Below are 16,666 nucleotides of genomic sequence, written 5' to 3' on the forward strand. Positions count from 1 at the left end.
ATAAAGTCTAAGGAGAGAAAACAAGACTCCAGGCAAATAACGGAAAAACAGTTTTATATATAGTATCACCTAACTAACATTGCTTGCATCGGTTTTTCTTCTATTAATCTATCTAATATGACTATTAATGTAACCTGAGCAAAGTAAAAAAAAAAAAAAAGAAGAAAGCAAAGTAAAAGGAAAACCACCCTGTAGTGGTATTAAGACAAGACGTAAATCCAGGCAAGTAGTGTTTGCCTTATGACATTCATCCAAAAGCAAGTGCAGTCCATTCTCTTAAAGTTCTTTGGAAAAAAAATCCCAAATAGGTAATTTTCTGGTGTGGAACAAGTGCAAAAAGGTCTGCCAGTTGTGCGACAGCAATATACACCCTTGTGGCTTCTGCTGCCTCCAGCGCTGAGTGTTTATGTGAATGCAAAAGCCTCAGACCAGTGCTGTCAGTTGGCTGGAGGCTGGCTGGGACCTCCTCTGTGGTGCAGGCAGCATTGTATTGAGAGTTTTCTTCTCCAGTTCTATAAAAATATAAAGTTTTTCTTCTGTGTAATACTGGCACAAAGGAAAATGTTTTCTAACACAGTTGGCTTGCATTGTATTCTTAAGGCGAATGTTGCCATCCTGTTTTCCCCGCTAGGGAGGGGCTCTCACCCTCCTAGGCTAATGTGCAAAACAACAATGAAAAATAGTCCAGGCTGTCTTGTCCTATAAATACATGTCTGTCCGTCCGTATGTGGCCACAGTTCTGGATGTGTTCTGCTGTAATACTGGAAGGTAGAAAAGGTGCAGTTCTCAACCAGCTATTTCTTGTGGCCTTGCCTTCCTCACAGTGTAATTTTGCTGTGCCTGTTGCTCCAGCACCCCCGCTTGGCACTTCTGGGGAGGGTCAGGCTCCAGCAGCTCCTTATTTTCATCTGTCCCTTGGCTGAAGCTTTTTTCCGCAGGATGAAATCGAAATTCACGCAGGTGTTCATGGCGCAGAACACATTGTCGTTGCCGGGGCTCACCAGCTCTGCAAAAGAGGGACCAGAGCACGCGTTAATCTGCAGTACTGCACATCACCGAAGGAAGGCCAGGAGAGAACAGGGGTGAGCAGACTTATATCAAGAAGGTTTAGCCCGAGGATGGCCCGTATCAGTTAAACTGTGCAAACAGGTAGTAACTGCCTGTTCACAATGCCGTTTGTGGATCAATAGAGATCATCCCAGTAAGGTGCCTCCCTTACACATTTGGGACAAGAAAACATTGTGGCACTCCTGGCAAACCGATCGTGTCGGACCTTTGAGACCCTCAGGTAAAAGGAAGTATGTCCTGGTAGGAGTGGAAATCATCTCGGCCTCGCTATGGCCACTAGTGTAGAATCAGCCACAGGGGAAAACACAGCAAAGGCCCTTAAGGGGTGGCTCAGCACGCGCCGCTTTCCCGAGGAAACCCGAAGCGGTAACAGCTCACACAGCTCACGCTTCACAGCTGCAGTGGTGCAAGGGTGGCCCCAGAAGGAAGGGAGGCGCTGGGCCTTCCCCACTCCCTGTTACCCTCAGGCGCATGGCACAGTTGAGCGCACCAACGGATTAGTCAAGCGCTTTGCGAAAACACATGAGCCTGAGTGGCACCTGCAACTACCCCGTGCCATCTATCAATTCAGTAACAGAGGGAGATGGGGAGGGGAGTAGAAAGCAAGGGGGTTTACTTTCTGTGAGACTACGGCATCTCTTTTAATGCATCGCTTGGCACTTCTGGGGAGGGTCAGGCTGTAGCGGCTCCTCGTTTTCATCTGGCCCTTGGCTGAAGCTTTTTTCCGCAGGACGAAATTGAAATTCACGCGGGTATTCATGGCATAGAACACGTTGGCGTTGCCTGGGATCACCAACTCTGCAAAAGAGGGACCAGAGCACGCGTTAATCTGCAGTAGCGCACATCACAGAAGGAAGGCCAGGAGAGAACACGGGCGAGCAGACCAAGTGCACGCAGCCAGCCCCTTCCCGTGTTCTGCTGTGCCTCTGCAGCAAAGCTGCATCAGGTGGCTGCCAGGGCCTTCAGCCAGGCTGGCCATGCTTGGGGTTTGGCCTCCATCTCCTGTCCTCAGCCCCCCAGCTGCCCCTTTTTTGTGCTGGAAGCTCTGTTTGCATGGCCGGACCTGGACCTGCCCTGCTGTAAGAGTTGGTCCAAAGAGAACGATATTGTCTCAACGTTGCCAACAGTGACCTGGAGATGGAATGGGGTCCTCGTGGACACCAAGACACAAAGACCCTGGGAAGGAGAACTGCGTGGTACGAGGAGTGCTATGCTGCTCCCTGGGCCTGAAAGGAACAACTACGCTAAGGCTGCATAACCGCTGTCCAGAAGATGGATCACAACCACTGTCATAGCAATGAACCAGAAAAGCTGAACTTCAGGTGAACTTCCTTCATTATAATATCATCATAATACAAAACCACACCTCCTGGTCCCGAGCTACCCGCCCCTAAGGCAAACCACGCCTCAGGCCCTCCTCTTTGGACACAGTGGTAGCTGTGCTCACCAGAGGAGGAGCAAGGTGTGTTCCTTGGCGTAAAAGTCGGCTCTTAAGCAACCAAACTTTGGAGATCTTCCCCACCCAGGATCACGATGGGAAGGACCGGCGGGACGCTGCCTGGACCTGGGACCATAGGGGCACCTTCGACCCGTGGTGGTGGCTATAATCCTCTTTTCTTTTTCACTTCACCTTTTCTTCCTTACCTGTCACTCTTATCTATCGCACACCACTTTACAGGCGAACAATAAAGTTGCACTGTTTGATCAAAGCATAGCCCCTTGGCGTGGTTGCCTTGATTTTTTGCGCTTTGAGATCATAGTAAACGAACCATCGTGCGTTCACTGAGTGGACCGTGACACCTGACCCCTGGGGGGTCGTACGCCAGCCCCCGTGGCAGACACTGCTCTCCAGTCGCATGCACACGCCGAGGGGGACAGCTGGCACCCCACGATGTATACAGCCACATGCTGACAGACCATGATACATCATCCCTGTGCACCAGTTAGCACGGGGGCTTCATCTCACTGCCAGCTGTGACAACACATCTGTGGCATTGCTAACGTTGCTTCACGTTTTGCTCCTTCCTTCCAAATCCAGCAGAACTTTTCAAGCAGCAGCAGAGTTCTCCTTCCCTACCTTTGTCCACAGTGATGGCCTGTACAAGTTCATAATCCTCAGCTGCATCCGATTCCAGGTTGTGCTTCTGCATAGCTCTCCGGATGACAGCAGGAGCTTTGTCTTGGTTAGTGAGCTGGAAAGAGAGAGTTGCAATGAGAGATTCTGCTTATTCACTCTGTGTAATGATTTAGTCATTGACGAAGGCCTGCCCTTCTGCGGACCACTTGGTCTTGGAAAAGATTTCAGAGAACTGAAAAAAAATACGATGGGTCAGTGACAAAGTAGTAGATGCTGCCAGATACTAACCCATGGTATTTGTGACCTTTGGTGGTGGTGGTGGTTTTCTAGTTCAAGATGACAGTTACTGTACTAGAAGCGACAGCAGTAAATCGCAGTGTCTGCTCTTCTGAGCAAACACTTCAAGAGAGGAGACATACAAGTCCACATAAAGAGCTGCCCCGTCTGTTGCTTGCAGACATCAGTTAATCTGCAGTCTCCTGTGCTAAATACTTTCTTTGACATCGTGCAAAGATTTTTGGCCTTGTAACTGGGTTTACTGTCTGCTGTGGAAGTGCTGTGCAGCCGGAGCAGACACAGGGCTCCCTCCAGAGCCTTGTGCAGTCGACAGAAAGATCTGTCGCGCCAGCAGGCGAATTTGTCAGCCCCTCAGGGAACAGCTCTGCAATCTGGGGAGGTCACACCATTCAATCCCAAGGTAGCTACGCATGCTGAGACCTACCCTCCGCACCCCGTGCGTTTGTTCCCCCCTCACCCCCCAGGCCCTGAGGGACCCAAAGCGTTTGCTCGGCTGCTGAGTCTCCCTGAGCTGTGGGGAGAGATGGTGAGCGAGTCACATCGGCCACAGCCCGGCGCGCCCTCGGCTGCTGGCCCAGCGCTGCTGGGAGCCCCCCAGAGAACCAGCCTTGAGGGAAACACCTGAGCACTGGTTGCTGCTGGTCTGGCAACCTTTGCTGCAGAAAGCAGCTGTGTCTTTAAAGGGCTTGTCAGCTTCCTCACGTACAGCTCCCTCTTCCCAGAACCCAGCTCCTGGGGGGAGCTTCTCCAGGAAAACAGCACGTGGCATCTGGTGTCAAAACTCACACGCAGCTTCTGAGCTAGCGTAAAAGCTGCCAGGGCTAGCAGAAGGGCAGGAGCAGCAAAGCCTGCACTCGATCAAAACGCTTCACTTTTATCTAAAGCTTCAACCACAGGCTTTCATTTCAAGACCGGAAACCTCCACAAAGATACTATTTTCAAACCTCTCATTCATACCATGCTCCACATATCCCGACTTGTGACATTTGTCATTTTCCCTTTCAAGCCAGGTTTGATTAGTCCCTTCAGTGAACAGGGGCTTTCAACACTGAAAACACCATTTGTTTAAAGTCACCCTGAATGAAAACGTGACACCAGCAACGGTAACAGCGCTGGTCTGTTCCCGCACTACTCACCACAATGCTCTTGTACATATTGCCATTGTCGCGCTCTACGCTGATCCGAATGATACAGGTGTCTCCGTTCTGCCGGTTGTAAACGGGAGACAGTACTTGTGAGCTTCCAGGTGTCACGGAGTTGGCAGAGTCGTCGTAACAGGTTAGGATGGAAGATGGATCCCCCAAGGAAGGTCTCTCCATGGAATTGGAGGAAGAGGAGGAGGGGGAAGGGGAAGGGGAAGAAGGGGAAGGGGAGGAGAGGGAGTGGGAAGGGGAAGGGGGGCGGGAAGGGGAAGGGGGGCGGGAAGGGGAAGAAGGGAAAGAAGGGGAAGAAGGGGAAGAAGGGGAAGGGGGGCGGGAAGGGGAAGAAGGGGAAGGGGGGCGGGAAGGGGAAGAAGGGGAAGGGGGGCGGGAAGGGGAAGAAGGGGAAGGGGGGCGGGAAGGGGAAGAAGGGGAAGGGGGGCGGGAAGGGGAAGGGGGGGAGGATTCATGGCCCTACACAACAGAAAGAAAGAAAAACTGTCATCAACTGGACATTTTGTATGTCTATACGTGTCATTCTGAGGAAGAACTTGAGAAAGCAGAAGGCACATGCAAAACCTCCGCCATCTGCACTGTGTCCAGCAGGCTGGCAGAGGTATTGCCTTGCCTCCAGAAAAAGTGAACTCCACTTGACTAATTTCACCATTTTAATGAAAACTTATTTCCAAGTTGGTGTGCTGGACACTGCGCTGCTTGTTCTGGCCTCGCAGGAGGAGCGGGCCGGGAGGTGGCAGCAGATACAGTGAGCAGAAGCAGGTTGAGTGCAACCAGCCAGTGACCAGGACCAGCTGGGGAAGAGCAGAAGGCATCACCAGCACCTCTGCTCCTGCTCCAGGTCAGAGCCTTTCCACGAGTGAAAAATACACACACGCCTCCCTGTCTGCCACTTCTTGAATAACCTTCCCTGGTTGGAAGCTGCCCCCGTCCTTCCCCTGATGCTCAGGGTTTTGCCTTTCTCTTTGTCTGCTGAGAGTATCCTCCCTGGCCAACTCATCAAACCCACCGTAACAACTGTTGCGGCTAAACAGTTTAAATGAGTTAGGGATGCCAGTATCTGGGACCTCACGCTTCAGTTGGCCCAAGAACATTTAGTACAATTTAATTTACAATAGCCATAAGCAAACCCCCAATATGACACTTTTCAGCAAAATAACCCTTTTCAGGGCTTCAGCGATGCAATTAACTGTAGTCCGCCTCGTGTCTCAGCAATATAGTAGAGACTGCAAAAATCCCAACTGGGTCACTTCCATTTTCACACATCTGCTTCTAGAGTCTCTCCATCCCACTAAAAGCAACACTCTAGTCAAGACCAGCAGAGCTGGGCAAGCGCCTCGGACCTGCCCGCAGTGCCGCCAGGCTCTCCCAGGTACAGCACACACAGCAATGAAGCCAGCCCGTACCTTCTGCTGAGACTCAGCAGGAGCGTCTGTCGCAGTGATGCAGATGTCTTCAGGTTCCGAGTGATTCAGCTCACATGACGAAACACTGGCCGAGTCTGTGCTCTCACCAGAGCTCCCACCCGGAGTAGGTTTGGGTTCCGGCTTTGTGGGTGTCCTATGGACGAGCACCTCAGAGCCTAGCAGCAGTCTAGGGCAAAAAAGAAAGCGTCAAAGCCAGTAAGTGAAAGCAGAACAGAGCTAGGCTGCGCAGAGCTGTCACGGTTCAAAAATCTTACATACTGTTTTGTTTTCCTACCTTGATTTTCATTTCCTCTGTGCTGTTGATATGGTTTGTCAAAGAGTTTGTTACACACTACCACGGTATCTTCTTGACCTGGCACACCCGCCAGCCGCAAAGCCAAAATCGGAGCTAATGCTCCAGTACCGCAAACACGACTCCTCTTTTGGTCTGTGACATGTTCAGACTCACTGGCTAGGAAATGATTGATCACAAACCTGACGTGTTTACAAACCCAGGGGATGAGGGGACAGTTAGAGGCATGGCAGCTGGCTCCACCTGACCCGCTCCTCCACGCTGCTGTCACTCCCTGCTCCCCCTGACGCCAGGCACCGTAAAACCTACTCAGTCGCCGTAAGTGAAACAGCACGTGAGAGGTAACACATGGCCATAAACTGGGCAAAGGTTTTCAAAAGGCAAATTCATCCCTGCTGACAATTCTTTCACTCACTGGAGGTGCCACAGATACCAGTTTCTCTCTAAGAGTCTGAATGCAGATGTACACAATGAGGAGATCACAAGAAAGTGTAAATTATAGGCTCTTCCTCTCCGAGACTCATTTCTAAATGCAGGTCAAGTAAATTTAAAGGAGCGTCAAAGGAAATAAGCTTGTATAATACATGAAGTAGAGAAGCAAGGTGAATTAGATGCTATGTCAGCATGCAGTTAATGACTTAAACAATTTAGAGAGGTGTCACTCACTGTTGCCGGGATGAATTATGCCAGTCTTTTCTAAAGTATTAATTTGCAAAATGCATTCAGAGCGCAGATGAAACAATTCTTTAGACAAAGACCGCACAGTGCAAACAAACTCAATACGGTAAATAACAATACTACAGCACTGCAACGCAGTCAGCAAGGAGAGAATAAAGCCTGTGCTCCACAGCGACGGTTCTTACACACAGCTCAGGCACGTGCCAAGGGAGACACAAACGAGAGGCCACCGAGAGTCCAGGCACTGTCAGCTTCAAAGCTGACGTTCTCATAACGCGACACCGCCAGCTCAGATTGACTAGTCAAAATGCTTTCCAAAAGGCTGCCCGGATATTTTTTGCGTATCAGAACCCAAAACTCTAGATTGAAAACACGCCGCCTTCTTTCAGACCCTAACCTGCAGTAGCACTGCCGTGCCGTGAAGGGCTGCTGGCTGTTCTGAGGAAACCAGGTACAAGGACCAAGGAGGAAAAGACAGTTAAGAGCTGACAGTGCTCTTCATTCGTCATTTCCCGCCTCCTCATCTTCATCGTGCCAGTGCTCTGCGGGAGACCCTTCCTGCCTCCTCCCCCGTTACGTTCAAATTTCTCACCTTTAAGATACTTTTACTTCAGTCCTTGACCTCTGCTTTCATTCCCTGCAGCTTTCCCCGAATTCCTGCTAGTCTGTTGTTTCCTGTGTCTGCCTTAGCTGCGTGCCCCTGTTCTCCACCCACCTCCTGTTTGAATCTCTGTGGTATTAGACTAAATCAGACCACGTCCCCGTGAATTTTTTCCTTCTCTAACTTGGAGGGAGTTAGGCAGATTGTTTCCATTATCAAATGCCTTTTTGCTAACCTTAATTTTCATATTAAAATCCTTCAAGGAATTTTTGCATGTGTACAGCAGATTAGATTCATAATAGGCCAGACTTACCCTCATTTACTCTGTTTTGCTACTGCATTCAGGGAAGTTATTACACAATAGATATTGAATTTATAATCCAGCACTAAAATTGTTCCCTTTTCTGACACCTTAGGAAGGCTTGTTTCTTTCTAATCTCTTTCACCATCAATAGTCCTCCGGACTACTTATAACAATCGAAAGGGACAGCTTCAGGCAGAAGTATGCATTTCTAGCTGATGGTGTCTCCTTAAAGTAACACAGTGGTCTGGATCCCCGGCCGGGTTTTTCAGCTGGTGAAATAAGTACTGCTTGTTTGATTTTTTCACGTTCACATTAAACCACCAAACACCCTTTGCCCCACCGTACTCACATGCTGAACCTCTTCACCATGCTTTTCCGAGATTTTGGTGACGTGCTACTGGTGTCAGCAGCTGCTTCAACCTCACGTGAAAGGGTGTAACTGCAGAACAGAGGCCACTGGGTTAATTTTTACAGACAATACTATTAGTTATGTATCTCCAAGTAGCAATAATCAAGAAGCTCGAGAAACCTTCAGTTATTCCCACTTCACAGAAGGTTACAAGCCCACAAAGAGGGACATAGCTCCATCTACAATTTACCACGGTGAAGGGGATGTTTCACTTCTTTGTAACAGTTTTAAAAAACTAGTGCTTTTTTGTATGACATTCATTATTTTATTTGCAAAAAAAGAAAATGTGAATCTTTGATAAGCTTACTATTTTTACTACAACTTGGTACAACGCATTAGGTATCTGTGCTTACACTCTTAGTGCAGCAGAGTGGTATTCAGATACCTAGTGCAGATACTGAAATGCTGTAAATAAATTGTCTTGGGTTGGTCTTGCAGCACGTGCGGTACCGTAGAACGCGGCAGGGCTGCCAAACCCACCGCAGACACCCAGGAGACACGGATCTGACGAGCGCTCGGCCAGCTCTGTGGTGCTGTGGCTACCCGCTGCCTGCACCCCCCAGCTGAACGCTCAGCAGCTGCGTCTCGACATCCCTTAGGACGCACTTCGGAGCGTGTGCCCAGGCACACAGACAGCCCAGACACAACGGACCCTCATATGTCAGTCAGAAGCCTGATTTCCAGTCTGAAAACTAAGCCCTGCTCACTGCTCTTCTACAGCTGTTCAGTAGAAGGCAGATGTACTTCCGCTCTCCTGGAGCAGCACTGTGTATATATATATGTGTGTGTGTGTGTGTGTGTGTATAAGAGGAGAGCTAAAGGCTGACATAACCTACTCGCAGGTGGGTGTGGGGTCAGAAAAGCCCGCTTCGCCAGCGGGACTGAGAACTTACCTCTCTGCCTCAGTTAAATGCTGCTGTCTTCTGAACCACTGGATGAATTTTTGGTTTGGTGTCATGCAATAACTGTTACATGCAGACTGTAGAAGTTTGATTTGGGCAATTACTTTAAATTCCTTAAGAAAATAAATAAACAAACAGGAATTCCAATTAGAAAACAAGATAAAGTCAAATTCATTCATATACTAAACACATACAACAGATCCAGGCCAAACTTAGTTTGACCTGAAGTTCAGTTTTAGTCGAGTGACTATTTCAAGAACCAGTTTTTCAAACAATGAAGATTGGTTTGGGGTTTTTTCCCCCAGCATCCGTAACGTGCCTTGAAAAGTGAATGTTTTATCAGACACACACAAATTAGAAGACAAACACAAGGAACCACACTTCACCACTGAGCTTTTCCCAAGTAGTAACCTAAGTGTAACACCGGTGCAAACCCACCGAACAGCAGCACGGCTGCTTGTTCCTCTAGGAACAAGGGTAGCAAGTGGTCATAAATTCTTCAATTACCCTGCCCGCTCACCCTGTTCTGGCCAGACCTGCTGCCAGAGAATACTGCTCTGTACCTGGGTGGTTCTCAGGCAGCAAGCAAGGGTAATAATTAGGTAATGATCAGGGGTGTCTGCAATGGAAGCAGAGTCTGATCCTCCACAGCTTTGCACGTTGTACACTCACACTCGCACCAGGGAATCTTAAAATGCTCTCCTTGATACATGCGACTAGAACGCGCTGCTCGTCTGTAATCCCACTTGCATACACACTTTGCCAAAATAATGCTTAAAAACTCCTTGTGTTAGAGCAGGTTATAGAGTCGGGATGCAGGAACGGAGCAGCTCGCCTATCGCATTATTAGTATCCTGAGCCGTGGAGTTATACATATGAGGCAAGTCCAAGAAGTGGTTTGTAGAGCTGGGAGAGTTAAGGGAAGGAAATGGCTCCATCACAGCCAAATCCAAGTCTGCTTTCAGACCCCAGAACGGAGATTTGGCACGACTTCATTCGGACAGATGTAACCCTAGGACCTTTACTCCTACATAGCATTACTTACCTCTGACCAACAAGGATCAGGCAGAACGGAAAGCCTGATAGCATTTATTTCTCAGTCCCATGTTCCTAGTTCCCTATCTCGCAGCCTTTACCCACAAATAATTGACTGCAGCAGAAGGAAGGTACAAACGGTGCCTTCTGGGAAGCAACGGTCTCGTGCCAGCAGCTCTGATTTCGGCACATACACGTGTATGCACATACACACGTTCCCACGAGCCCCAAATGGAGGGAATGTGCAAATCCCAGATTAAATCCCATGGAAGTGGCCTGCAGCTCCTCCTCCCCTATTGCACACGTGCAAAAAGTAGGCTCTGTTCCTGTGCCACCCCTCGCAGTTTGGCAGAGGCTGACAGCATTTCAGGGATCTATTCTCTCCTCACGAACTTGCATTAAAATTAGCAGCTGTTGTAAATGCCTGAGCAAAAACAAATGCCCTTGCCACGGGAACGCTCTAGAAGTGGGCATCAGTAAACTAAATATCACAGAACATTCAACTTACCTTTCGCTTCTTCTCAAAATTTATCAGGCCACCCTGTTGGAAGGAAAGAGAAGGAATCAGAGTGGAAGAGCACATGCTTAGGTGAATTTAATCACAAACAGGATGAAGTAGCAAGGCTAATGTAAAGCACAGACCTGCTCTGAGCAGTGACCTTCTAAAAATACCAGTTTCCAGATCTGGTGTAAACCACAGCACTCGTATATCCCAGTCTCCAAAGGAGACCTGTCCTTCTGGCCTAACTGGCAATCTGCCCAAGAAGAAAAGCCCAGCACAAGAATGCTCATCAAAGCTGTGGCGAGCTCAGGTCTGAAGAAACCTGCAGGGTTTTGCAGGCAAGAAACAAACAAACTTGGTTTTTGCCTGTGCTGTGAGCTTAGCAGTGAGTTTCAGAAACACCACCTGAAGGCAAAGCGCGGCCAGAAGGGAAACTGCCAAAGCGGAGACGGATGTACAGCGACCTCACGCACGCCTGGTGCGGTTCTGCCAAACCACAACCACACACACCAGCAACCGTCCCCAGCCCAGGGAGAATTTCCCATTCTTATCATAAATACCGACACCAGCACCTGCAGCCGGGCTCCTCAAGCGCCCGTCAACGGGGCCGGTTTTCAAAGTCCTTTGAAAACCTTTGAAACAAATACCTTTAAAAATCGGCCCCGTCCTCACTCTCTGTCAAACAACCAGACTCTCTTGTAATCCTTCTTCCCCACCTATGCTAGATTAGTTCCCCCTGCTTGTTCAGCTAAAGAGGAATTAAAAAAAAAAACCCAACTCTTCAATCACTTTAGGGCTCAGACGTGTCTGAGTCAGTACTGAAGCACTTCAGTGATGAGGCTGGAGAGCTGAATTTGTGATTCTGTGTATTTTACCAATTATTCCCAGAAATCTTCACACCTAAAATGCTCTTTTCAGAAAAAATAAAACAGGATAAGGGAAAGCCTAAGGTCTTCACTTTTTTCTAACCTAAGGAAACAAGACAAAATACAAGGCGCTAAGCTTGTCCCTTGAGGTAACTGCGCTCAAATTCACGCAGGATTCTCATTGCTAATAAAACTGCATATTGCTCCCTTTGTTTTGAAAACAGATCCCTCCACTTTTAAGAACTGCAGAAGCAGCCAGTAGAAGATAGAGGAACAGACACACTCCGTCCTGGGAAGGCAGGGAGGATGTTTAGGATTCAAAAAATTGCCCCAGATTACCTCTGTATAGTCCTGAAATGCTGTGTCAATCATGATGAGATCAGTGAGGAAGGTACCAAGATAAGGTACCGTGCCTTGCATCACTCCCTGCAAACAATCGGAGCAATGGTGAATTAATTGACTGAGAAATGGTAATAATTAGAGCGCTAGAATATGCCTGTATAAGAAAACGGAATAAAAGTAGTCTGCTTAACCGAAGAGTGGTCTTATAAATTGTCTTCCTTCATTGTATCATCCTCAGTATCTAAACTAGAATGGAAATGAAATTCTAAGGAGAGCAGGATGTCCTCTCGGATACTGCCAAGCGGCTCCGTATCACAGCGTTGTCACCACGCACCAATTTCTAGCAGCGGGTCACCAGGAAACCCTGCTCGTGGAAGAAGCGCTGAGCACCAGGGACGGGGCCCCTTGGTTGCCTGTGACAAGAGCAAGAGCTGGGGAACGGTCCTGGTGACCCGTGTAAGCAGTTCCTCTCTCTGCTTCATTCCGCTGCATTTTCACTTGATGACGATCTCGCACCATGTGACAGTCAAGTCAAACCAAGTCCCAGTTTTTTTCCTCCAAGTGGTGACCATTTTCCCCAGCCCTTCACTGCATTTGAACAGTAATTATTCAAATTTAAAACTTTCTAGACTGCTAGCACTTTTAGGGTTCGGGTTGTTTCTACACTTGTGAGGGAAATACTTGTTTCTATCATCCAAAAGGATCTCTATTTTTTCCAATCAAACAAATAGACAAAAAACCCCACGTTCGGCACTTTTGCCTCCCTATCCCAGATTTATCTCCCCCTGTTCTTTTAAATCTTTGCCAACTTTGAGACAAAAGCCATTTTCACCAGCAGACTGGAAACCAGACACATCTGACAAAGCAATCTCTGTAGAATTCTGCAATTTTCAAGCTGGTATGTCAGAAGCTTTAGGAGCTTGTTTAAAAGTAAATGAGATTTTTGCTCTGGGTAGAGCTAATTTTCTTTATCACAAGAATTCCAGTATTTGCATTACATATTTTACTACATAAAAATTGTGTGGTTTTCCCCATATTTCCTTCTAAAGGTAACAAAGAGGAGATCACGGAATTCTTTCTGGTAGGACAGAAACAAGACAGCTGAATATTATGAACACTTTTATGTTCATCAACCATTTATTCCCCTTTTCTATGACGGGTTTAGTGAATTTTTGGACCTGAAACTAAGGCCGAACCCTTGGCTCAGCATCGATCCTAAACAGCTGGTTGGGATGTGAAGAAGCAAGCGTGAAGGAGAGCAGCCAGCCTCTACAGCCCGTTATCCCTTTGCAAGGGACAGGGGCAGACCGGCCCAGGGAACGCAATGCGGCCCTTGCCCGTCTCCACTGAATCCTGAACTCTTTGAGCGTTCCCAGCACCAGCTCGCTGACGTGCTGGCTGCGCTGGCGCTTTGCACAGCCTTTCCCTCCAGCCTCGCCGGACGCAGGCGGGTGCTGCCGGAGGAAAAGGACAGCTGGGCTGCGCTACAACCCACAGCCTGGGGTTTACAACCTGGTTTTTTAAACCTGTTACAGCCTGGGGGCTCAGCACAGGCTTCAGCTGGGTGCAGCATGAATCCCACTTTGAAATACACAGATGTATGCATGTGTGGGATCTTTTATATATATATGCACGTTATATATATACACACACAGCATCACCTGCTTACTATGATCCGCAGCACAACAGCAATACAGCTTTGGGCGTGTATTTACTGGGACAAACATTCTGGCTGCATATTCAGTCTAAACCTTTCAGTTCACTTGCTTTGTATCAGCTAATCAATAGCGCTGATGCGACTTTTTCTTGACAGAGGGCACGTTCAAGAGCACTACATACTGCACACTCACGTCGTTAAACACCTTTCCAGATTTTGCTTCTTATATAATTCATTGATTAGGGCTAATTATGTTACCAGTTCGAAGAGGGGAGGGAAAGAACCCCAAACACACCATATCTTTTTGAAGCTGCAGTCGCCTCTGTGTCCTTTTCTGATTTTCTTTCAGACTGCTCTCCAGATTGGCAAATTTGGATGTTCCTTCCTGTGAGTTAAAAGGAAATTAAAGGCAATTATAGGAGGAGCTAAGTGGTAAGCTGGCATCTACGTTTGTGTAAAATAATTGCAAATATATTTGACCAGGCAAGCTAGGCCAGCAAAAATATTTGTTGTGCAAGGACATGTGTGTATACATACATGCATTAATTTTCTGGGACTCATACGCCGATTGGGAATTTTGGACAGAATCTCACAAGATGACTACAAGGGAATTTTTCTGCAAAATGGGTCCACTCTGGCCAAAGCTAAGTGCTGCTGAAAATCCTCGGAGAATTCCAATCAGAGAAGCTTAGATATAATTCATGTGTCCAGCTGCTTCTCTAAACTCTATCCTGACACTCTTGACCCCAGGATTTCAGTTTAATTTCCCAATCAGGACGGCTACAAGTAAACATTTCTGTCTTATGTAAAGCTTTGTTGTTTTTCTTATGCCACAGCATACAGATCCAGCAACTACCCTCTGTGGCTTGTTGACTAAGCAAAAAACACGCAGGGAATGAAAGTAACAGGTTTTCATCTCCACACTTCAGGCTTTTCTGGGAATGGCTAAGCTATTTCACAACAGAGCTGTCGCCTTTATTTCCCTGAATCCATACGGGATGCTGGGAGTTACTGTTGTTTTTTCCAGTGTTCAGATAGATGGGACATGAATCAGTATCAATGCCTTTTTTAAGAGGCACAAAGCAACAGCCTGCACTCGTAAAGATTCTCCCATGTCAACATTTACTTCTCTCAGCCGCAGTTCACGAACAGATCACTCAACCTGCATCTCCTTCCTAGGCTGAAAAACAGGAGCGCATGAAAAAGAAGGAGTGTTGTCTCAATGTCCTCAAGATACCGAGAGGTAAACCTGAGATTCTCCAAGGGCAGGCACCGAAGCTCAGAGTGCAGCTCGCAGCAGAGCTGCTGTCTGGGGAGGAAAGAACACGGTGCTCCCTCCCCGGGCCGGCCAACCTGTTTCATGTGGCACTTTGTGCTACGCTTAAATCTGTGGGATGGGTAGCAAGGTCAAAGACAGCTTCCCTAGAGAGGCTATTTATAGTGAAAGAAAACAAAAGACTTTTAAGGATTCAGTGGACATTAATCCTCCAATTGTTACAAAATGATCCAAGACGAAAAGTAGGAGAGAGGTTCTAGCTGTTCTGTGGAATTTTTCTCCTCTCACCGCTTTCCAAATGTTTTGCAAATCCACTCACAGCAGCTAGAAGGAGTGATTTGCTGGGAGCCAGAAGGTCTGGGCTCAGAGCGAGTTGTTGTTTTGCCTTTTAATATTTAGTTAAATAGGCTGTTCTGAACACACATTTTCCATCTATGCTTATTATTGTCTCACCTGCTTTAAAATTTAGCTACAGATGTTGATAAATGGATGATAAACAAAACAGACTAACAGGTTTGAGTGTGTTCACCCATCATTCCTGAGCAAAACAGTGTTTCAGATACCAAGGCAAGTGGGGAAGGTACAAATGCCAGATTAACTGGCTGGAACTGCCAAGAAGTAAACTGGTTAGCCAGTTTATAGAAACCTTTTGATGTAAACAGAAAAAAAAAACCTGCCACAAACATTCCTCAGTTTCTACAGAATATAACCTTTCCCTGCTATTCTTCCTCACTCCTTTCAAGCTCCTGAGCTGCTTGGGGTTTGCCCAGGAGAGCGCAGAAGTCAAGCTGTTTCAGACAGAGCCTGCTTTGTTGTCCATCTGGCCACACACAGAGCAGGAAGCCTGTTCCTTCGAAATTCCCAGCCCTGTTTTCTAGTTCCAAGAAAGGTACGGGATAGTCGTATAAACATCTTGGTTTAATTCCTCAGCTGAAGCTGAGTGGCATTGTTCCAGTGAAGTCAAAAGCACTACAGTGGTGCAACCCAGTTGAGAATCTCATTTGGAGCTGCCCCGCGCTCACCAGCGCAAACCTGAGCCTTTCCAGCTCTGCTCCGAGGGCGCACAAGCTAGGTTCCCCTCCTACACAGAGCAGTAGAAAGCCAAAGCGCTAATTTGTAACTCATCTCAGCAAAATTACACCGTGCAGCGCCTCTTCGCTCTGGTTGTGGCTGCAGCTCCACCACAGGTATGGTAGGGCGCACACAGCTACTGAGGTAGATGCCACCGTGCCCAGGGGAGCACCACCAGCTCCCCAGCACAGCAGCGTGTTCCGCTGGGGGGGCTCCCCGGGGTCCTGGCTGCTGTCTCGTGAACAAGTCTGCACCGAATCTGCACCGAATCTGCACTGCTGCAGCCTGGCGCTCACGGGTGTCAAAGCTCAGCCGGCTAACGCTGCTGTAGGTTCCTTCAGGAACGATCAAACCACCGCTCAGGCCAGCACAAAAGCACAGACGTACAGACCTGCCTTCCCCGCAGCACCGCGGAGGTTCTCCGTGCTCGGGGGGGACGAGCTTTGGCAGCTGGGTAGGCCAAAGGGCTGACAGCTCTGCCCGAGATCGCAAGGCTTGCGGCTCCCGCTAATTCTCACCTTCATTAGCAGCTCCCTGCTTGTCAAATAGTTGTCACGGTTTGAAAAGACTTCAGACAGCTCCTCAAACAGCAGCACTATGTCCCTGTACAGGAAAAGATTTAGGTTATTAGTAAGCCCTACATCAGATACTATGTTACTACTAATGCTGATTACAAAACGTTTCTCACAAATCATGAACAGTTGGCCA

General features: G+C 48.0%; 1 protein-coding gene across 1 annotated transcript in view; it reads right to left on the reverse strand.

The window, feature by feature from the left end:
• Window positions 1–200: 200 nt before the first annotated feature.
• The window catches only part of RGL1 (ral guanine nucleotide dissociation stimulator like 1), a 79,213-nt gene continuing 62,747 nt past the window's right edge, over window positions 201–16,666 (reverse strand). The window contains exons 9-18 of the mRNA XM_055725109.1: window positions 16,477–16,561; window positions 13,907–13,996; window positions 11,952–12,038; window positions 10,753–10,785; window positions 9,201–9,322; window positions 8,248–8,337; window positions 6,001–6,189; window positions 4,579–4,816; window positions 3,146–3,260; window positions 201–1,006 (exon numbers count right to left, since the gene is read on the reverse strand). Of these exons, the coding sequence (XP_055581084.1) occupies window positions 819–1,006; window positions 3,146–3,260; window positions 4,579–4,816; window positions 6,001–6,189; window positions 8,248–8,337; window positions 9,201–9,322; window positions 10,753–10,785; window positions 11,952–12,038; window positions 13,907–13,996; window positions 16,477–16,561 (1,237 nt within the window). The 3' untranslated portion in view covers window positions 201–818. The remainder of the gene's footprint in view (window positions 1,007–3,145; window positions 3,261–4,578; window positions 4,817–6,000; window positions 6,190–8,247; window positions 8,338–9,200; window positions 9,323–10,752; window positions 10,786–11,951; window positions 12,039–13,906; window positions 13,997–16,476; window positions 16,562–16,666) is intronic.

Source organism: Falco cherrug, chromosome 12 (assembly GCF_023634085.1).
Source record: "Falco cherrug isolate bFalChe1 chromosome 12, bFalChe1.pri, whole genome shotgun sequence".
NCBI lineage: Eukaryota > Metazoa > Chordata > Aves > Falconiformes > Falconidae > Falco > Falco cherrug.